General features: G+C 35.3%; 1 protein-coding gene across 1 annotated transcript in view; it reads right to left on the bottom strand.

Annotated features, from left to right (window-relative positions):
• Window positions 1–23,305, bottom strand: part of LOC142346209 (uncharacterized) — a 41,557-nt gene that overhangs the window by 16,212 nt on the left and 2,040 nt on the right. The window contains exons 2-5 of the mRNA XM_075398722.1: window positions 16,673–16,887; window positions 16,209–16,249; window positions 9,888–9,987; window positions 5,627–5,764 (exon numbers count right to left, since the gene is read on the bottom strand). Coding sequence (XP_075254837.1) covers window positions 5,627–5,764; window positions 9,888–9,987; window positions 16,209–16,249; window positions 16,673–16,887 — 494 coding nt within the window. The remainder of the gene's footprint in view (window positions 1–5,626; window positions 5,765–9,887; window positions 9,988–16,208; window positions 16,250–16,672; window positions 16,888–23,305) is intronic.

Below are 23,305 nucleotides of genomic sequence, written 5' to 3'. Positions count from 1 at the left end.
AAGTGCTTTGGAAGCCGTATAGCCATACTTTGGCCCTCAAAATATGTTCGATTGCACCTTCGACAAACACCAATAATGTATTACGTGGCCGCTCATTTATGAAAATAAGCAACAATTAAACAAAAAAAGAAAAAAAATGCAAAATTATGTAATACTTGTTTTTTTTCGACAAAAATTTATTTCCAAAGACATAAAAAACATTAATTACATAATGAAAATTTGAGAGATTCGTCCATTCTTCCACAGGAAGCCCATGAGACCTTCAATTATCAGGAATCTGTCTTACGTATACAAAAAGAACGTCAAATATGACAAAAATCAAAAATTCATTTAATTTTTTTTTGTGAAAAACCCGTGTGGAAGCCAGTAAAGTCATAAAGAATTCTCTTAAAAAATTAGATTTTGTGGCACCAATCCCTTTTGACACCTTCCCTTGAAATGTATTATGTGAACTCTCATTAATGAAACTAGGTATTAATTAGACCAAAAAGAAAAAAGCAAAATTATGTAATACTTGTTTTTATCGAAAAAAATTTATTTCCAAAGACATGAAAGCCATTAATTACAATTTGACAAAATTGAATAGGTTCATTTATTCTTCCAAAGGAAGCCCTTGAAACCTGCAACTATCCAGAACAAGTCTTATGTCTACAAAAAGAACGTCAAATATGACCAAAATCAAAATTTAATTTACTTTTTTTTGTGAAAAACCCGTGTCGAAGCCAGGAAAGTCATAACGAATTCTTTAAAAACATTAGATTTTGTGACACCAATCCCTTTTGACACCTTCCCCTGACAAAAAAAATTCATCTTTAACCTTTAATTAACGAGACCAGATAACAAACAGACAATAAAAAGAACAAAATTGCGAAATTGCGATTTTTTTCTTATTTTGGAAAATAATTGTTTTCAAAGTCATGAAAGCCATTATCTATCTTTTAATATCAGTACATCGGCTCATCTACTCCTCCTGGAAAAGCCAATCAAACCGGGTCATTGTACAGGAAATGAAATACGACTAAAAAGACAAAGTAAAAACGACAGTTCGAGACAAAATTAAAAAATTCAATTAAATTCTTCGAGAAAGTACTGTCGAAGCGGTAAAGAAAAAGAACCACAATCTATATGTTTAAGGATTTAAATTTTATCAATTGTGAGTTATTTTGAACAAGAAAAATGTTATATATGAACTGAAAATAATGTGATAATTTGAAAAAACTAGCAAACATTAAAAATGGGCAAATACCTAAAAATTAAAAAAAAACTTGTGAAATCTAGTAGTATCAAAGCCAGAACACCATAACTTAAGGCGTAAAACCACAATAAAGAATAAATTTGAATTCAGCAGAAAGAAGGAGAACTCTTTGATTGCTGACACTAAGCTACAAGTTGACCAATTAAGAAAGCGAACGAAGACGAACGGCAAAATCAAACAACCACAACAAACATTATTTATAAAACAAACAAAAAATTTATGTCCGTTTTAAAAAAAACTTAAAAAACAAATTCAAAATGTCGTCAGATAAAACTGAAAATAAACAAAATAACTTGTAATTCATCGGAAACAAATGGTTATTCACCAGTTCATTTTTTAAAAAACAATCAATTTCAAAGTAATGAAAACCATCAGGAATCAACTAAAATGTCCCATAGGTTAACAATTACCAATGCTTCAAAAGAAATGAATTAAGAACTCTTGGTATTCAATTTTTTATGCAATTACAAAAAGAACAACAAATAAACTTAAAATCAATTAAAACTTGCCAGAAAGTGCTTTGGAAGCCGTATAGCCATACTTTGGCCCCCAAAACATGTTCGATTGCACCTTCGACCAACACCAATAATGTATTATGTGGCCGCTCATTTAGGAAAATAAGCAACAATTAGACAAAAAAGAAAAAAATGCAAAATTATGTAATACTTGTTTCTTTCGACAAAAATTTATTTCCAAAGACATAAAAGCCATTAATTATAAAATGAAAAATTTGAAAAGGTTCGTCCATTCTTCCACAGGAAGCCCATAAGACCTTCAATTATCAAGAATATGTCTTACGTCTACAAAAAAAACGTCAAATATGACAAAAATCAAAAATTCATTTAATTTTTTTTTGTGAAAAACCCGTGTGGAAGCCAGTGAAGTCATAACGAATTCTCTTAAAAATTAGACTTTGTGACACCAATCCCTTTTGACACCTTCCCCTGACAAAAAAATGTCATCTTTAACCTTTATTTAACGAGACCTGATAACAAACAGACAATAAAAAGAACAAAATTGCGAAATTGCGATTTTTTTTATTTTGGAAAACAATTGTTTGTAATGTATTATGTGAACTCTCATTAATCAAACTAGGTATTAATTAGACCAAAAAGAAAAAAGCAAGATTATGTAATACTTGTTTTTATCGAAAAAAATTTATTTCCAAAGACATGAAAGCCATTAATTGCAAATTAAAAAAATTGAATAAAGTCATTTATTCTTCCAAAGGAAGCCCTTGAAACCTGCAACTATCCAGAACAAGTCTTATGCCTACAAAAAGAACGTCAAATATGACAAAAATCAAATTTTAACTTACTTTTTTTTGTGAAAAACCCGTGTCGAAGCCAGTAAAGTCATAACGAATTCTTTAAAAACATTAGATTTTGTGACACCAATCCCTTTTGACACCTTCCCCTGACAAAAAAATGTCATCTTTAACCTTTAATTAACGAGACCAGATAACAAACAGACAATAAAAAGAACAAAATTGCGAAATTGCGATTTTTTTTATTTTGGAAAACAATTGTTTTCAAAGTCATGAAAGCCATTATCTATCTTCTAATATCAGTACATCGGCTCATCTAATCCTCCCGGAAAAGCCAATCAAACCGGGTCATTGTACAGGAAATGAAAACCGACTAAAAAGACAAAGTAAAAACGACAGTTCGAGACAAAATTAAAAAATTCAATCAAATTCTTCGAGAAAGTACTGTCGAAGCGGTAAAGAACCACAATCAATATGTTTAAGGGTTTAAATTTTATCAATTGTGAGTTATTTTGAACAAGAAAAATGTTATATATGAACTTAAAATAACGTGATAATTTGACAAATCTAGAAAACATGAAAAATGGGCAAATACCTAAAAATTAAAAAAAAATTGTGAAATCTAGTAGTATCAAAGCCAGAACACCATAACTTAAGGCGTAAAACCACAATAAAGAATAAATTTGAATTCAGCAGAAAGAAGGAGCACTCTTTGATTGCTGACACTAAGCTACAAGTTGACCAACTTAAGAGAAAAATGGAGGCAACGTTCAAAAAGCCATTTTTTATTTAAAAATCAAATATTTTAAAAGTCAAAACAACCATAAGCTTTCAAGCAATCAACTAGATAAATTAATTTCGAGCTAATTAGGGAGCCAATAGGACCTATCACTAGTAAGCTTTGATATGAAATGTTCTGTTATTTAATTAATATAAAAAAGATTGAATTTTTTTAAAAAACTGACTGACGACAATCCGAATTATTTTCGGATTGTAACGGTCCAAGATAGGTACAGAACTGGTCCTGCTAATGCTGATTGTCCATTAGGATTATTTAATTTTTGGAATGTCATTGATATAGATATTTTGTTAGTTAAAAAAATCAAAAATAAATGCTGCGTTTTTGATATTGAACGAATAAAGTTAGCAAAAATTGGCAAAGTTTTATTTACAGAGCACTCTCAACTTTTAATCTACAAATATTGTGTTAATGGTTTTTGGGTTTGCACTTCCTGCAAAATTAATCAGGGTGGACTAAAGGAACCTATTTCGTGCTGTTTTTGATGACAAAGTCTGAATTTTGTGAATTATTTAGCCGGAATTTGTGACAACAAAAATTCAATGAAAATAGCCGACAATGTATTTTGTCTTTAAACGTAAATTGAACAACATTTTCTTGAAAAATTTTATTGAATTTTATGAAAATTGGCGAAGTTTTAGTCAAAATTTCCGAAAAAAGGTGAATGAAATCAACGGAATTCACTCTATTTTCTCGAAAGTTTAAACCTCGATATCTCCCTGTCAAAAACAAAATTCAAAAAAATCTTTTTATTTCCATATTCTACGCTGGACAAGCTTTCTAATGATACCAGTCTCAACTCTCTACGATGAATATATCGATCGGCCAAAATTGACTGTACAAAAAAAACCCATTTGAGTATATAGTTCCTCCCCCCCTCGAGAGGGGTCGGAACAATTATACCACATAAATTTAATGGCACTCAACAGCAAAACAGTCCGAAAAACGAAGACAAAAATTTTTCCGGCTAAAATAGTTCCTCATTTCAACTTTCTAACATTGTAACGCTTAACAGAATCATTAGTATTAATTAGCAGCATCTATTGAAATATCAGAAGTCGTCAATTCTACTTAACCTAAGAATCTTATTTCTGTCTTTTAAGCAATATAAACAGGCTTGAAATTACCACATTCAAGAAAATTAGTCGCAGGTTTTACTAGATTGAATTTTTCATTGCTACAAAACTTCTGTCAGATTTGTCCCTTTCGTCGGCCCTGCAAGATGCAGTTTCCGCATATTCCTTAAGACAGTATTATGACAAAGATAAAAAGAACTGTTCGTCTAAGGGAAGTTGTTCACTCTATTTATGTTGTTCATCATTTTTACGCTAATGAAGGTCATTTTTTGGATTCCTTTTGAGAAGAAAACATTAGATCGATTATAGAAAAACTTAAAGCTTAAACTCAAGCCAGGAGAAGACCGATAAAATAGTTTTTTCTAATAAGCGGAGTGAAAACGATTAGAATTAAAACTTGGAAATATTGCACAGCAAATTAAAGTAAATAAGGTCAGTCGACTGGCCTTTCTGCAGATACAAAAGCGGTATTCGCAATGTCATCTCAATTTTGAACTGAAGAAGCCACTCGTAACCTGCTTTTTAACATCGCCTTTAGATTATTGTGCTTCACTGTATTGTAACCTTTCTGCCTAGCTCATTAGAAAATTTCAACCTCTGCAAAACACAGCTGCCATGTTTATTTTCTGATCTGGATGTTTCGCAAATGCCCGAGAACTTCTACAAAAGACTACACTCGTTTCCAATTACAGAAAGACTGCAGTACAAATTTGCGTTGTTTGTTTAAAATTCAGCACAATCTTGCACCGAAGTAATTGGATTGAGTTGTTCAGTTGCCAAAGACTCAATTTCTGAAGAAAAAGGTTTACTTCATATGCCTAAACACAAGACAACGATTGGAGGACAACCTTTTCGGTCAGTGGGCCCAAAAAATCGAACAGATTGCCTCAGTATCTCCGCAGAGGAAAACTTGGATACTTTCAAAAAGCTCCCCAAAATGCACCTCTACTGCTACGCCAATTGAAATTTTCCCACATCTGTCTGAGTGTGTGAAGAGGTGTAAATACATCATAATTGTCACAAGTAATAGCTGCGGAGCACAAAAGCACTTCCCACAAAAGAGTATTTGTTCGAGACTGGAGCTCAAGAGAAAGTCGAATTTTTCCATTCTTGCCCGAAATACTAGAAATCGTTCTAAAATAGCACGTGCGTCTTTGGGTGGCAAAGTGCACAAATTAACAAAGCTGGGAGATGGACTAAACGAAAAATGCAAAACCCATTTAATTTACCCTAAGTGAGAGGTCATTGACCTCTTGATGACTCCGTCTGTCATAGCTCCCCTCCATGTTGGCGACAGAGTTGTTCACTTCATTTGTTATATCTGCAAGCTGTGATTTGAGCAGCTGCGTCTTCATACTCAGATCGTCCTACAATATAAATAAATCAATTTTGTTTTCGACGCCAGCGAGGGGAAGCTGTGTCTTCCCGCGCATAATAGTATCTACTACAATTTATTTTTTATAACCACGAACAATAGTTCCGTTATGATGGAACTTTTCGTGAATTCAAAATTCCTCTGGACCAAATGATGTGAAGAGCCATTAATATTTATAAATACCTTTAATAAATTAAGAACAAGACTATTGGACATTCGAGTGAATAGTGACTTAACTTTCAGACCCGTGAACAACACATTATAAAACTGCCAGTTCTTCAAATAAAATTACCGTCTCGACAAAGCACAATAAGAGCTTTGAAGGAAATTTATTGATAATGACACGGATTTCGTCCCACCTCGTCATGAAAAACCTCTGGGGCATTCTAAATAGAATATCATCTCTAACTGTACCACCAATACCTAAAATTGGAACAATGTAGTCATTGAAAAGTCTTGGACAAAAAGTTGACCGTAACTTTTTTTACTTCATCAAGAGACTGGGATTGTTATATTTGCCATTCACGTGTTGGTCCCAATATTTTTTCAAATGGCGGAAGGTTATCTTAAGACAGCGCCCGCACGGTTCTTATAAATATATGTTTCGAATAGAACCCAAGAAAACTTGAAAATACCCGTTATTTGGGCTTTCCACGGTTCCAAAAAACCGTTAAAATTTACAAAAAAGTGAAACTTTGAAGATTCAAAAAAATGGTAACAAGAATTTATAATCATAGATCATGAAAAAAGTGTTATTTCGGCCATTTCCCAGGATTTTGTTATTCAACTAAATTACGGTGCTGGCTCCCTTATACCAAGTGCACCTTACACCAATTACATTTAGCGAAAATTTCAAGAGATACGTCTGACATCATTACACAAGAAACGGACGTCACATTTGCGTTCATTTATTGTCAAAAATCAATCAAAAATCGGCAGGATGGAAGCCAAAACTTGCAAAGTTTTTTTTGGAATTCTCGGATTTATGGAAATCTAAAACTGAACTGCGTAAAATTTGCGACCAGCGAGTTACAAGGAGAACCACCAATACTTGAAAAAATCGGAACTGAAATTGGAACGAACAACTAGGGGTAAACAACCCGAACTTTTGAACAACCTAAAAAAATGGGCCATACAGAACAAGAACCTGATTTAGAATGGCTTTGACTTGAACGAAGCGAATCGTCAACTCTACAAAAAAGATCTATGAGCAGTTCATGCAAAAAAAAAGACTTCAAAACGATGAGCTATTTTTTGTGATCACAACTTCATCTGTCTCTTTAATTTGTCTTCAAAATTCAATAGCGCCACCAGCCCTAGGTAAACAGACGGACGCGTATAAATGTAGTTTTCGCTACTAGCCAATCAACGTTTAGGAAACTTTCATTCGCTATTTTGATTTGTTCATAGCTCTGTAGCTCATAACTAAATTTCCTCTTGTTTAAAACAGGATGTGAAAAATAACAAAAAAAACGTTAAGTCGAAACTAGAAACGAGCAAATTTTGGGTAAGTTAGTCTCATTATTGTTAGCGACAGAATCATAAAAAATCTCACGGTCCAAAGAGGCATGGTCATGGCTGAATGCTATAAATCACTGCAAATTAAATTATGCTTTGTTGATTTTCGGATAACAGAATCCTTCTTCATAAAATTCAACATAGTGTTTTCTAGATCGATACATGTCTATTTGAAAACTCTTCACCAGTGGCGCATTAGCAAATGTCAGCAAAGGTGTATAGAATTTAGGGATGCGCCATAACGAATATATCTGCAAAAATATAGAATGTAACGATCCTGATTGTTCGAGAAATATAAGACGCTAACATTGTCCATTTAATTTACCAAAGTTCGACATAGCTCATTTCTAGATGCTATATTTTACCGCATGTGAACATGTCTCATTGGCCATGACCATGCATCCGTGGGGTTGTACTTGATATGAATCTTTCACAACTAAACGTGAGATCAGTTTCCCCCAGAAAATTTACGGTGGCGGTCACGAAAACCGATAGACAAGCAAGCCGATAGGCAAGCAAGCCGAATTTTGAAAATGAGGTCACTTAAGCCGAAAAATTTTTAGATACCTGTATTTTAAGTTGCCCTTGGCGCGCGCGCTTCGCGGCTTTGCCGTCATAACCGGCACGCGGTTTCCGAATTACATCCCACAGCGGACGTGGCCGTGGACAGCGGTCCGCTGAGTCTCGTACCCGCTGTCTAAAATTTGGCGTATTTTTGTTTCTTTGGTGCATTGGAATACATTATCCACTATAATACTATGCGCACTGTTAATTAGAACGGTTAACAATTTATTATTTCTGATAGATTACATAATTATAATATAACTTTCGGTTTGCTTTTATGTCGGCTTACTTTTACTTCGGCTGACTTTGCGTTCACCACAATTTATATTTCTTCTCTTCCGGATTAACTCCATTTTTGAGCATATGTTAATGTTCATATCCTATTTTAAAACATGAAAATTTGTTGAGTGCATTATGGAGCAATCAGCCAATTAGAAAGCAGTATCAACATTTTCTCTATTCTGATTGGCCAGCAATAAAAATTCTATATTTTGATACGCCTCTCGTTTTCGCTAGCGCCAGCATTTACTTCATGAAACAAAAGTCTGTTATACTGTAAAAAGAAATAACAATTTCAAAGGAGAGGATTGAACTACTCTATGTATTTACTTATTTACTGCCCTGATGAGTGTCAATTACTGATAGGTTTTGATATATAAAATACTCATCGTTCTTATTAAACAACTTTCCTTTGTAGTCAGAATGATGCCTGCAGAAGAAAGAGCGGAAGGGTTTAACTATGTCAGTCGATAAAGCCCTTATCGCTGATATTTTAGTTTAGAAAGCAAAACCAACAATAATTCCGAAAACTCAAATTTCAAATTTAGTAAAGCAAACTGGATAAGACGTCAGTCTTTATTTCGCATTCTGCTTATGATCAAAGGATAAAATTAAAAATATAGGGTACCGTTTCTATTTGAAACTGAGCTTTCCCGTCTCATGACGCCGTCTCGTTAATCAACCACAGGAAAGCAAAGGCACGAACTGCATTAAAAGTCCTCTTTTATTATTCAGTTTGAGATGAGTAAGTTCAGAGGAGCCGAGAGTCCATAAAACACAAAAAACAATGCTTTCGAGAGATCAATTGTAGTTGTCTCAGACAATAAAAAGCAAAATTGATAGGTTAAAAGTAACTCGGGGAAATCAGGCAAATACAGACAAACTGAAAAATAGACACGAGGTATCTGGCTTGATAACAAAGCAAAAGACTTCAACGAAAACCGTTCTTCCGTTCTCAATCAAGACAGCGACAGAAAGGGCGAATTTACGATGAATGCGTTAATTAAAAAACATCTCAAAAATGTGACGAAGACATAATACTCATTGACAATTTATTTGTTTGTAGCTGTTGCATAAGAAGGAGCAAATTTGTCAAAAGTTTTACAGATGGTTTATATGTGATTCCTCAAGAGTAGACGCAACAACGCAGCTATTTATGGTCCATCTAGATATATCAAAGGACACTATCTAATCAGTATCAAGTTGAAAACAATTCCACAATAATTATGACAAATTGGTGTGGACGTACATTTCTTGAAGTTCTTGCCCCATGTTAAACTCACAAAGACCAGCTAGAGCACAAAATTAGAAATCAACCTTCAAATTTATTCTTAGCAGTAGCGCTCATGGATCCGTTTTTGCGGTTTTTCTGCTTTGATCGTATGTACACGATGCTTTGTTTTTGACACTGAAGGCAAAATGTGTTTTGTTCTGCTATGAAACCAAGCTTGATTGAACTCATGAAAATCTCATTGAACATTAAACGTCGTTAAAAAACGCAAAAACTTAAAATATATTGATACGGCGGGTCTAGAAGGACTGGAGTACCATGCGAGCATTTGGCCAAAAGGACTATCCACCTGTAATTTTAATGACAACAATACAGCTGTTATGTGTGGTAATATAAAGTATTAAAAACCTCTAGATTTATAACCACTTGAAACACCTTAAAGCTACACCTCAATCAGTATTTTCCGTTTTTACTGACAAAAATAATAAGTACTGATAGTAAATAATAATTAGTTTATACTTACTGAACTCGCGAGTTCCTTGTGGACTAGAGATGGCCACACACAACTGAGAGAGACCAGGTCCGACTTGAACAGGATGTCCTCTGAAGGAAACTCAATGTCCCTGAAACAACAGTTGACACACTATGGTATGAAACACTAAGGCAAACATCGTTGTCATTATAGATTGCATTTATATGTACAACAAAGATAAAGATGATGATGGCATGAAAATTGAAACGTCAACTTGAAGAGGTTTACTCCTTCGTGAGAGAATGGTCACAGAAGAATGATTCAAAAAACAGAGCGCTCCCGCAGTGATCGAAACATCAAAAAAGAATGCTCTTAAAAATGAAGCAAAGGACATGAAATAGGCAAAAAATAGAGCAATATATTTAATTATTCGCACTGACTTCATACTTTTGAGATCGAAACTACTTTCAAAGCAAAAATTTCGCAAGAAATTTATGCCCACAATTCATTCGAACAGTGTCAAGAAAAAATAGACAATTTATCTCTGAATAAAATTTTACTTAAAATGATATTCAAATCGCAAAATTTCCAATTTTTCAAATATCCGAGCCGAAAGATCATCACAAAACATAGAAATTTGACAAAAACGCTTCTTAAACAGTTGCCAGAAGAAATTGATCTTCATAGAACTCATTAGAAAAACCGACTACGTATTGTTCCACTCAATAGTTTACACTTTTATTCTATTTTTGTTTAAAACAATAAATTTTCGAAATCAATTTTGTGAAAAATAGGGCTTTTTTTCTCATATGAACATAACTGAAATATTATTACCAAACAGATGCGTATCTTCATAGACCTGTAGTCTCAAAACCCAAAACCCAAATGTAAAAAATAGGACCCAAATAAATCTGAAAAAAAAAATAAGAAGTCTGCAATTAATATGGACATATCAAAATATACTCAATTGACCTCACTTCCTCTAATTAAAGTTAGCAAAAAATCAATCTAAGAGAGAGGAAGGGTCATTTCAACCAAAAACTATTCAGGTGAATATACAAGAAAAGTCGCTGCAATAATTGGATATACGACGTCACGAAGGCAAACCAGTCAAATAATTGCACGCATGAATGAAAAAAGCTGGTTTGAAGTGAGCGTGATTCATATAGTTGCAAAAAAATCGTGACAAAAAACAAAAAATTGCGAAGAGATCTCCTCTTAGTTACCGTTATCGCAAATATATCAATGACATATATGAGATTTTAAGAACCCCAAAATTGCATTGTAAAGATTTGTTATAAAACGTTTCAATTGAGAATCTAGCGTGTTAAAAACTCATTAAAAGCAAAAGAAAACGTCAAAGAAATATTCAAAACTAAATTCAATTTACTCCACCCACTCCAATTGAACCACCAAGGATTTCCACGAGATTATTACACAATCATTTGCTGTAAAAGTCAACTAGTTGCATCATTTCCAATAAAACCTAAAAACTCAAATTTTGTAACTGAATAAATTTAATCTTCACTTGCTTGTTATTATTTTAGATAGCATGTTTCTCAAATCCTCATAACAGAGAAATTTTATCATATTAAACATTACCGTAAAAATGTTATCCAAAAAAACTAAAGCTTACTAATATTCAAGAAAAAACAAACAGCTAAGGCTATTAGATTAGTAGAACATGGGAGGGTACATTTTGGTCTCTTGCTGAAAAAAAGCAGATAAAAAAGAAATGAGCAATAAAGAATTGATAAAGACATTGTCAAGATATTTCTGATCTAATAGGAAAATTTCTTATTTGCAAACCATGTTGATAAAGAAAAGCCCGGCTGCAGAGTAACTTAGTAGGCAGGCACAAATTTTAAACATTCTCAGATAATTTGTGAACTTGCAGCAAAAACTAGTAATGTCTTGGACTAGGCGTTGAAATACTTATTAAACCAAGACGGCTTGTGAAATACTGTGCGCAGCACAGAATATTCCAATATAAGTCTCAAGTTTGTCAAAAAAAACTCCTCTTTGTTTTGAAACGGAAAACTCAAGAACGAAAAATTTGCAAAACGAGAAACAAATTGACACAAGATTATATTTAAAGTTTTTCTTCAGTTTAGAAAATTTTAACAAATAAAGGCGAATTTTATTGCAACGTCTCGCTAAACAGCGTTTTTAATTGAGACTCTAGCTTGTTCAAAGTTCATCATAAGCAGTAGGCGTCAAAAAAATTGAAAACAAATTCAATTTCTTCGGCAACAAATTTCAATTTTTTACTGCATCCGCTTTTAAATGAACCAACAGGGTTTCTGACAAGACCATTACACAATCGTTTACAAAATCAACAAGCTGAACCTTGAATTTCCCTAACAAAATCATTTTTATGATCTTGGTCTTATTTTTCATTGAGTTAGCATAGGTTTCAAATCCGTCTGTGTCTAATTTTTTTCGCAGATCAAATCAAAGTTTTTTTCCGCAGTAACGTTGACTACGACTTTTCATAACGATAAAAGAAAAACACTATATTTTTTAACAAATTAAAATATTTTGCAATATAAAGCAAACTTTCAAAGTAGAGAACAGTTGAAGCAAAACTTAATTTGAAGAAACAGGCAGTCATTTGCAAAACAGATTGCTGCGAATGGATTACAACCAAAACACAGCAAAGTAATACAAGACTTCACATGAACTTATTGATTAGCTTTACATCACGAACAAGTAGAACACTGAACCTTCCCTTTTTTTTTCTTATTGGCGAGAAGTTAACAGGAATGTTGTCTTTTCTTTTCAAGGTTTACTTTTGAAATTGAATGTAAAATCGTAACTTATGAGCTCAAACCACAGCGATTGATAGTTTAGACATGAGATTTAATTTGGCCGACTCCAAAATTAGGCGTTCTAAATAGAAACATTTTAACTGTGAATATCCGGCAGCCTTCCAGAATAAATAAAACTCTAGACAGTCAAGATCATTAAGCTCAGCAATGCAGTTAACGAGAAACGTAAACCAAAACAATTAATCAATATGGTTTTACACCTGACCTCTAAGCCATCGCGGATATTCTATCAACGACTTGGAATGCACTAACTGGCTGTTGATGGAACCCTGGCGTATTCTGCTATCACATGTGTTGTTTTAACATAAAAGGAATCATGAACACTGTCATTATTGAACTGTTACCATAAAAGTCATGAGAGCAGTTCTATCAAGAAAGTAGCTGCACAGGCAAAAAAAGCTATTTGTTTCTAACTTTCGTAAAATATAAAGTAAAAAATCCTACCTCCCAAGATGTTCGACACGCGCAAAGGAAAAAAGTAATGGCTGAGTAATTAAATTGAAGAACCAATTATAGTGAAACACAGACCTGGGGCATTTACAGAGATTTACATGAGTTTCTTTATTTGATTGTAGGCTGCTACAATCTGCTGGTAGCTTGTTGAAAATTGACCACGCCCCTCCCATTCTGGAAAACCAAAACGCTGAAACCCAAGTGAGATTGTGGTCACACTAAAGCACGCCTATGCTAAAGGTATGCAAGAATTGCTAGTGTCAGCATTACAGGGAGGGTATCTATTATTACTAATGAAGGGAGAAGTATTAATGTTTTGGGTAAACTCCGAAATCGCTCATTTCAAGTTCTATGAACACGGCGTATTATAGTGTGTATGTAAAGACTGAACAAACGCCTGAATAGGCCGGAAACTAATCGTACTCCCAAACCAGCCTATGGAAACACAAACCCCGGAAAAGCATTTTACTCGGATAAATATTTTTCTGGCCCAAGAATCTCGGCCATCGTGAATGACATTTACTAAACACGTATGTGCATCCAACAGGCCACAGTATTACTGCATTGACATTGTTGGAATTAAATACACAAACTAATAAGATTAGAGAAGGCTGAAATCCTTGAGCCAAAGTGACAATCCTTTTGTTTGCGCGAACGATTCGTTCTTGCTCGGCTCAGTATAAAAGTGGCTTTCACTATAAGTGCAGCGCAGAAATTTTAAACTGTTAGGGACTTAAAAACTGATTGTCTGTCATAGTTAGCCGGTATTGTTGAGCAAGAGGCTCTGTTAACCGTTATCTAGCGTCCCTGCTGAGTTATTTTGCCTGACCGATTACGTGCGAGGCTCGTATTTATAGCCGTTTGACTAGGGCTTATGAGACGGTTATTAGCTGGAGAATATTTCCAGCTGTATGAGGGACTGATTTGAGAAAAGTTTAAGTTAGTAAATTGTTGTTTCAAGTTTGTGGGTAATTTAGTCAAACTTAGTTACGTTATGGTTAGTTCGTTCAATGTTGAACCGCAAGTTACGTGATGCTTATTGAATTGCTGTTATTTTGTTATTAAATCTAAAGTTAAGCGTTTTTGTCATCAACAATTGTTGACAGCCAAGCGCACAGTACGAGAATTCTATAGTTAAGAAGAACCAGCGAAACAAACTTTTCTAAATGTGAGATCGGGGCACTATTGTTTTCCCCTTGTTAGGATACCTAATCAAAAACCAGAATCTTAAATTGAAGAAAAAGTATGAAGTTAAAGTTTTTACTATATTTCTCTACAAAAACTGACGTTTTTAGTAGATCAATTACCTCACGCTTGTGAACTCTGCTCTAAGATGATTTCATTGCTCAATTAATTTTAGAAAAATTGGAGAAATTATGTTTAAAATGCAAACACATGACAGTTGTGAAGAGGGAAGTAGTGCTGAAAAGTCACCTTTTTAAGTTTTTTACACAATCAATTTTAAGTTGTTAAAATGTTCCCAAATGTGCGAAAATGAAGTAAAAGTCAAATGTAGCGCCTAATAACCCGAGAGACTTAGTTCTAGCTAAAATCGGCAGTTTTATTTCATTTTTTTGGGCAAAAAATTTACAAAAATTAGCAACAAGGGACTGTGTTCTTTGAAGAATTAGTTTAGAGTTCATGGAAAAAAAATGAATGACTTTCTTTTCTTCTCAATTCTTTTATCAAAAATTTAGTGTCCTCTAAGTTTTTTCAGGGGCCATGTTTCATGAATTTTTTCTGTTTTGATTAAATCGGAAATCGATTGTTTATTACCAAAAAATGTTAAAACCTTGAGGAAACGAAAGAATGTTATTTTTGGTCCTCTCATTTGAGTACTTTTATAAAGTTATAACTATTTATTTTGTTTTAATTTCACAAAATTTTTATAATTCAATACAATTTCTGTAATGTAATTTAATAAAAAGTTTATAACAATTATGTTTTGTTTTTCTTCCACTTTTTTAAATAGCTTTTTTCAACCTACCATAAAACTTATTATTTTGAATAAAAATCATAAATAGCCCCTAAAAGGTATGAAATGGCATTTCTCTTTTCGCTACAATGCATAATTAAAACGTGGTTTTTGACTGACGAAAAAAGTTGCCTACATTCCCTGATTTTGAAATAAATGTTGGAACAATAAAGGCGTAAGGTATCCGTATGGGACATTTCCTGTAATAACCCCCTTCCATCTTACTTCTAGTGATCAAATTAGCCGGATCTTTCTCTAGCCCAAAAAAATCACGGTATCAAAACAAAGAGGTATCAACGTATCTGAATCAATTGAAATTGGGAAAAAAATTATCAAATAGTCAAAATGCGTCAAGTATCTAGGGGTACACATTGACAAAAATCGTATTTTCGAAGACAGAGTGAAACATCTTTTGAGGCAAAAAGCGTGCGACATTGAAACTATCTATACACTTCGTAATCGGATATCAACGTTTCTATTGAGAACAGTTCTGAACGCATGTTCTGAGACATTTGCATCCGCTTTGCCCACTTGGTGCATCAACGAGAACATTAGAAGCTGAGATATATTTTTAAATTCTATATGTCACACTCTAAAATTAGAACGTTCAATTATGAAACCAGCATCAAATGACTGGAATTCAATTCCTAGAGAACTAAAAAGTCTCGAAAAGAAAAATACCTGCAAAACTTTTACCTTAAACTTTTTTTGGATAACAAGAATTACACGACTTATAGGACTGTTAGCTGGAAGATTATCAGATTTAAAATTTTTACTCAACCTCGTTTTAGGAAAAATTCAATATTCTTTGGTCGAGCTAAGAATTAATTAATTTAATTTCACTTAGCTAAATAACTACACTCCAGGCAGTTTTGTAACAATTGTTTTCTCTCTTTTTTTACGACTGCTATGGTTAATAAAGTTCTTCTTTTCGTTTTTTCTTTTATAAGCAGGAGCAAATAAATCAGTTGCAGACTGTTATAATGTACCTGCAGAAAGAAAACCGTTCACGAATTTCTCAATAACCCAATCAGTCCAATGTGATTAATGGCCACAAATTTTTCTTTTGTCACAAAATTACTGATATTTTAGGGGAAAAAACAAATGACGAACCTCTCGCTGTTTTCGATGACGTAAGACACTGGTATGAGACCCTGAAACACAACATCAAATATTCAATTTTGATTAACTGGTTATAGTTTTTACAGCTAATTCTAAGTTTCAAGCTAAGGTTCCATAGAAGGCTATCTTATTACTTAATTAAAAAAGATCGCACAGCGAGATGAAGTACTGTAGGGCGATTTTATAAATTGATTCAGTTATCAGAGTTTTTATACGCAAAAAATTTCAAATCAATTTTTTTCATTCCTAAAAAAATTTTGAACAAAAATCACAGTTTTCAAAATCTGACACACTATATTGGTGCTAGATTCTTTTCTCTATTAAATTAGGTAGAAGAAATGCATTTGTAGAAACTTCGAAACGAACAATTTAGAATCTAAGGTAGTTTGTTCCTAGGGGGGAGGGGAGAGTTAGTTCAACTTAATATATGAAAATATTCATTAGTACTATCTAACCATTTTTGGCACGGCTGGGAACGAGTTTTCATCGGATGACACAACATGTCCATAATACCACACGGGTTCATTTGGAGTGCCCAGTTGCAGATACTCATAGCTCACCTCAATCTGGTCAAACTTCTTCACATTTAGAAGAGATGAAGATCCAAGAGTCCCGTTTGTAGCAGAGGGCGAAATGTTCACGATTTGGTCACTCGCGAAGTCGTAAGCGGCTGAAATAGAATCGCATCAAAATATTTTTTGAGGCTGAAACTCGCATCCAATATTTAAATATCAATATCTATCAGCACGTGTGACAGGAGGAAATAGATGACTTTTTCTAGGCAGCAAAAGAAGATTTGTAACGCAAGTCCTACGAAACATCATAGCTGTAGCCAAGAAACAACAGTGGGTGGGTAAAGGTTACCCAGGCATATCGTGCCAAAAGGAACTTGAGTGCTATGGTATTTTGTGAAACACCACCAACACTAGCGTCAGTGAAGCAAGCTCATTAGCTTGGTTCTCTGACGTCAAGCCACAGCACCACCAACACCACACGTTCAATTTAACTGAAGGCGGGACACCGCACATCTGTTACTAGCTAGAGAAGCTGCGAAAAACACAGACGTCAAAGAAGCTCAACAAAAGTCAGGGTAGACAAATTTCAATAAAAACAAAAAAAAAATTGAATTCTTGTCAAAATAAAGAAAAAAACACACAAACTTTTGCGATAAGGAGCTTCACTACAAATAGTTTGTATATAATTTTTTGTTTCATCTTAATCTCAAATGCTTCACTTTTCAGAAATACTGGAAAGCCTGTTCACGTAATTAACAAAAACATTTGCTGCACTAATATATCATCAATTGTGAGAGAGATAATTTTAAATTACCACGATTTCGCCAATCCCTTTTGAGAAGACTTGCTGAAAAGGGACCAGAAAAACCCATAAAATGGGTATCATTCACAATCGCTTCTCATTCAAAGGCAAATCCAATACAAATTTAACCATTAGTGTATAAGAAGAAATAACGCCAAAATATTTTGAATCAAAACTTAGTTTCGAAACGAAATATTAAAACTAATTGCAAGTTGTTATTACAGAGTTTCAGAGTTTTTTGGTTGATTGTCAAATATTTCTCGTTCCATTGCCCCTAAGAAATTAAAACTGTTTCCAATTTTTTTCCAAATTTCTAAATTTAGATGGCTCAATTGTGGCGATCCCGACTTAGTTGGGGAGAGCAACTATATGCTCAACCGCTTCTTGTTCAGTCAATTTCGGCGGATCGACATACAAATAGCAGATTTGTTAGTGGAATCAAAGGAGTGGCTTTCAAGCGTGGAATTTTATAAAAAAAATTGTCTTCAAGGAGTTTTGAGGTTTAAAATATGTAGTGAACATTGATAAGATTTGAAGTATTAATACTTAATTTTGATCAATTTAGGTTTTTACTGTAAGCAATCGATGTTTAAGAGCAGTATAACTCAAAGATTTGTACCAATTACCTGCTTAATTACGTGATTACATCCATTAGTGAACCAATAAAAGAAATGCAGCCACAAAAATACCAGTTTTGCTCTTCGAACTATGAACCGCATAATTGCGCTCATACAACTATCAGTATCCATCTTTGGGACTACCTCTATATGCACGGCTCGTACTGTTATAAAAGCCAACAAAACACCATCGTTATTTATTTCTACGACCACATTTTACTGTAAAGGGGCCAAAGTAGTATGCTCCAACAATTGCAAAATATGTTGAAGCAAAAAGCCATTTTGTATGTAGCGATGTCATTACCAGATCCATTGCTTGTGCTCTGCTTCTTTGACACGTGATAAATTTATTCTCTATTGAACGCAAGGCATTTCTCACGCCCAATATCCAGAAGCGTTGTTGTTTCCGACAAGTTCAAACCCCTCATGGTTGTTGTCCTTGTGCTCTTTACGCAGAAGTAATTCGACAACGTGATGTTTCCAATATAACAAAATTGGATGCTTTGCATTAAAGTCCAAATGACTTTCGCCTATTCAGCCGTTGTCCTTCTTCATCCAGGAATGGTAAAAACTGCAGCAGAATCTTACTAATCTTTTCAAAATTTCCTTTTCAACTTAAGGAGACTTCATCTCTTCAGCAAACTGTTCTTGCCGTAGAGACTTGAATACTGTTGCTTTAGCAATTTTGCTCAATACGAATTACTTTTGTTGCCGGCTTGGTTTTACTCAAAGACCGCTGCACATATGCCACTGTATTTACCAGCCGGTTGAAATTGCTGAAGGTTTCCAATTGAACCATTGGTTTTTTCTTCGATTGTTGATATTGAGGGCGTATGTCCGTTTTGTTCGTTGAAACGAAGGTCAAATCCACCTGCTCAAGCCATTAGTTATGTGATTGTCTCCACCAGGCCGGCCCAGAGATCCATTCATTTCTCTTGAGTTCATCAACATTGATGACTCTTGTCCTGAAGTCAGCTGTATTGTTGATACCACTCACATGATTCCACTGTGAAGCGTCAGTTTTATCCAATATCTCCGCAACTAGGCTCATTACAAACACTTGTTTGCGGTGAAAGCTGCGTATCTATTACAGCAGTATTGGAGTCTACGAAAAAATTGCTATTTTGAATCATAAATTCGTTTTCTTTAACTATCTGTTCCTTCAGTCTCACTGCCATGACTGCCACTTGTAGTTCTAACCTTGGTATCAAAAGGTGTCGCATCGGTTCGGCTCAGCACTTTCCGACTATTCCGGTTACAAACGCCAAGTCCGCTGAGTTTTCCTTGAGCTGTGAACATAGAAATGCCACAGTACAAATTGTGTCTTCTAATGCGGATGGGAAGACATGAAGTTCCACTTTATTCTTGCCTGTGCTGAAGTATCTTCTACCCATGCTGGTTTCTCAAGTTCTGTTTTTTATCATTTCAGGAACACATCTTCTTCGTTAGGTTCCATTGTTCCATTGAGTTGTCTCAATGATGACCGCTTTTGGTACATATTCTCTTTAGTAATCTTGTGAACACTGAATGATACAACAGTTCAAGATAATTGAACACTGAAGAAAAACTCCCTGTGGGTGATTGGTGTTTCAACTACTTTGTTAGTACCTCTGAAAACTTGCAGACTATCTTCCCCAACAGTCCAATGAAGTCCAAGCAGGGACGAACTCGTCTTACTGGGTTCTACTTCCACTTGCTTTGTGTTGCTGTTTGATTTCAAGTCCTCTGGTATTTCTTCGGTCACTGTACTGCTGTTGGTGAGCCACTTGTTCAGTTCAAATACAAGCTGTGATAGAAGAGGTTGCAGTTGCTTGAAGATATTGATTGCCTCTTCAGCCGTTTCAGGACTTGATTAAATCGTCCATGTAGAAGCTGTTTTGAATTGGTTTTAGTGCAATTGGAGACTTGTCCGCGTTGTCGGTCGCCACTTACTTCAGAGCGCCTTTTGCAAAATTTGGTGAATTCTCTGCACTAAAAACATGACGTTGATAATCGTAAGTTTGCATAGTTTTGTTCATTGTCGGTCACCAAAGGAATCTGAGGGAACTTTTATCTCGTTCAGTAACCTGCGCTTGCGAAAACATAGGTTCAATTTCCGCGGTTATGGTTATTCGTCCTTCTAGAAATCTTAAAATTGTTCCGATTAATCCCTGTAGTTGATAGGGTCCGACTCACAACTTGCCATTTAGGCACACATCATTGTATTTTGCTGCAGCGTTGCAAATACGGCGGACGTTACCAGGCTAGTTTGGGATCACTCATGGATGATGTGGCAAACACCATTCCTTTCCGAAAGTGCGTTTGACTTCCAATTTAACGAATCCTATTTCAGCATCTGTATCAAATGACCGTTAAAACAATTCTTTTAAATTTGGGTCTCGTTGGAATTTTTGTTCTAGTGAGTAGAAGTGACCTAAAGCTGAGCCGTAGTTGTTCTTATGATTGGACTCTAGTTCACTCCATAGCACGTCCACTTCGTACAACTCACCGGTATACATAGTCGAGCTCTCTAAGAAACTCTAAGCTTGTTGCAATTTCTTCGATTGACTTACATCCCCTATGAAATTTTGTCCTCTCCTGCCCCTTATGGGTCCTAAGACTACCTATCCTAATTCCGTCAGGACAGCGACAGGTTCACTTCGTGTTCTTATTAAGTTGTGTATTGCCTTTTGTAGTTCATATGTATCTTGACCTAGAATGATGCCAACTTCCATTAAACTGGAACTTCCGTTTGGAAGTACACTCAGGTGGTTGAAACACCGTTTCAGTTTGTATTTCCCAAAGAAATCACAAGGGTGCGCAAACGCCTCAAGCGAATGCAGCTGTGATGCAGGCACGTTATTGTTACAGGAAAATTTTCTGTCTTCAGATCCCTTGCTCCGTGTATGGCGGCTATATTTAGCGTTACCTCCGTGCCTTGGGCCTGAACTTCTATTGCACGCTTTGATCGATGAATGATACCGTTGAACTACTGACGAGGAAAACAAGTATTCAGTCAGTGGCATCCACTTTGGATTGAGACCAAATCTATCTGAACAAATCTTATAACTTCGTCACTTTGATTTATTGTCGCAGCGCTTACATCGACTGCGTGAGTGCCCTCATCCATTTGGTTTTCTAAGTGAAGCAATCGGTTGCGCTTTTTGGTACATCCGCACGCATTCACTTTGCAATTATTGATTGCATGTCCTTTTTCCAATCACCCAAAACATAAGGGTTGCTTCCTTACTGCCACGTATCAATCGATAATATTCATGAAGAATGGGAAGTTCCAAAAAATATAGATGCCATCAACTAGCGGACATTGATTGCTTTGCGTTGGCTTCGTTTCTCTAACGATGGAACCCGCACTAAAAATTGATGTCTTCGAGAACCGAATCGAATTTCTTTTAGTATTTGACCTGTCTTCTTCTTCGAGCTCAGCTTTAAACGCTGAGAATCCTTCATGCATGAATGCCATTCTTGATGGTATTTTTATCAAACATGAACAGATGAGGCCAGTCCTCCTCCTCATCGTAAAGCCACCATTTCTCTTTGAGAAAATGGTCGCCTGTCAACTGCTATATACAGTTTTGAACCTGACTGCAGTCACCAACTTCTTTGTACTCCTTGAGTACGTTCACAAAGTTAGAAACAAACAGAAAACTGAATCATGCTTGCTGAGTTATGAGGCTTCACTTGAATTGATTTTCAAAGGCTCTCGAGCTGCGAGTCGATAATTACATACTGTCTTCCAAAATTTCTTTCTTAAAAACTTCAGGCGGCCCTGTACAACTTTCCAGAATACCCCATTCCCGAGATTGCAGATTTTGCTTTGTAAGTAGCGTCTTCAAGTGATTCATTTTGTCTGGAATCAGGAATCGTGAGTTTAGCTACTGTTGCGGTAAACATGCTAGACGACGACTCATTAGGTTTCCATCGGAGCTACTCAATTTCAATTTTGGGTGTTGACTGCTGCTAGATTGCCTATAAGTGTAACTGGATCCACTTTCGTGAGAAACGTCTCGGTTCTCGCAGCTAGAAGAAAAATCACGCTCGCATCTGATTCGTGCATTACGTCTCTGTTGATTCATCGCTGGGCTGCCGTAAACGTTGGATTTTGGTCTCACTGCGGTCATTTTCTCGGCCCAGTCTGAGACATTTTCCCTTTTAGACTCCCAGTTGAGGGGTGACTTGTCACGCAAACTGGCTGGCTGAGAAAAGAACGTCGGTCATCGTTCTCCAGTGCCGTTTTTATTAATTTGCGCTCGAACTCACGCTCCTCTTCGAGAAGATGTTGTCGCACTTCCAGCTCTTTCATCTTCAGCTCTAACTCTAACTTTTCCCGATCGAATCGTGCTCGCTCAAGTTGCAGATTTGTTTCGTCTACGTCAAAATTGCCTATCAGTGAAAAATTGCCTATAACTTTTCATCTCATCTTTGTTTCGATGAAGAAGACTCAGAGGCCTTCTCGGTGTCTCGATCGTTCATTAGTGCGTTGTTTTTGATCAGTTTGTGAGGATTATTCTCCAGTTGGTGGAATGTTGTTACCCTCGTTGTTGTTGGCTTCCCTGTTAGCGTTGACTGAGCCAATAATCCCTTTTGAATGCGTAGCCTTGTTTAAAAAATCAAGCTAATTTTTGTCAATAGTTTCTTTGAACTCTTTTGCTGATCGTCTTTCCTTTTCAAGAAAGTTTTGTGGAAATGGTTTGAGTTTGTAACGAGGCTGCAATTGCTTGGGCAGTTCCTCCTGTGAGAGGATAATAGTTTGTTCGTAAACAATGATAAGTTTTCTTGGCCGATCCGAATCTTCAATTATTTGGTAGCCAAGTCTCTGCTTAGATTTAAATTCTTCTATATAAATTTGTATTTTCTTGTCAAGTATGTCTAGTAACAATCGATTCCGTTCTTGTTGCTTCTGTCGGGTTTCGCTATTCAACCCCCCACCACTGAATTCCCCTTTTCGAATTGACTCGTCAGTAAGCTCTACACCACCCAGTTCGTTTCAGCGGTTCAAAATTTGTCCGGAAATTTTGTTTTTGCAGTTTGCTTTTTTAACTTTACATCCGCTATATTCTTACCGTTGCATTACAAAATCATTGATGACTATTTGCTTCTCTTAGTTTTTTTCAGTATCGAAATTGACTGAATTGCAACAGATCACACAATAAAGGA

The sequence above is a fragment of the Convolutriloba macropyga genome, chromosome 9, assembly GCF_964194025.1.
Source record: "Convolutriloba macropyga chromosome 9, txConMacr16.3, whole genome shotgun sequence".
NCBI lineage: Eukaryota > Metazoa > Xenacoelomorpha > Acoela > Convolutidae > Convolutriloba > Convolutriloba macropyga.
The sequence above is the reverse complement of the archived record's forward strand: the minus strand, read 5'-3'. Positions and strand labels throughout refer to the sequence as shown.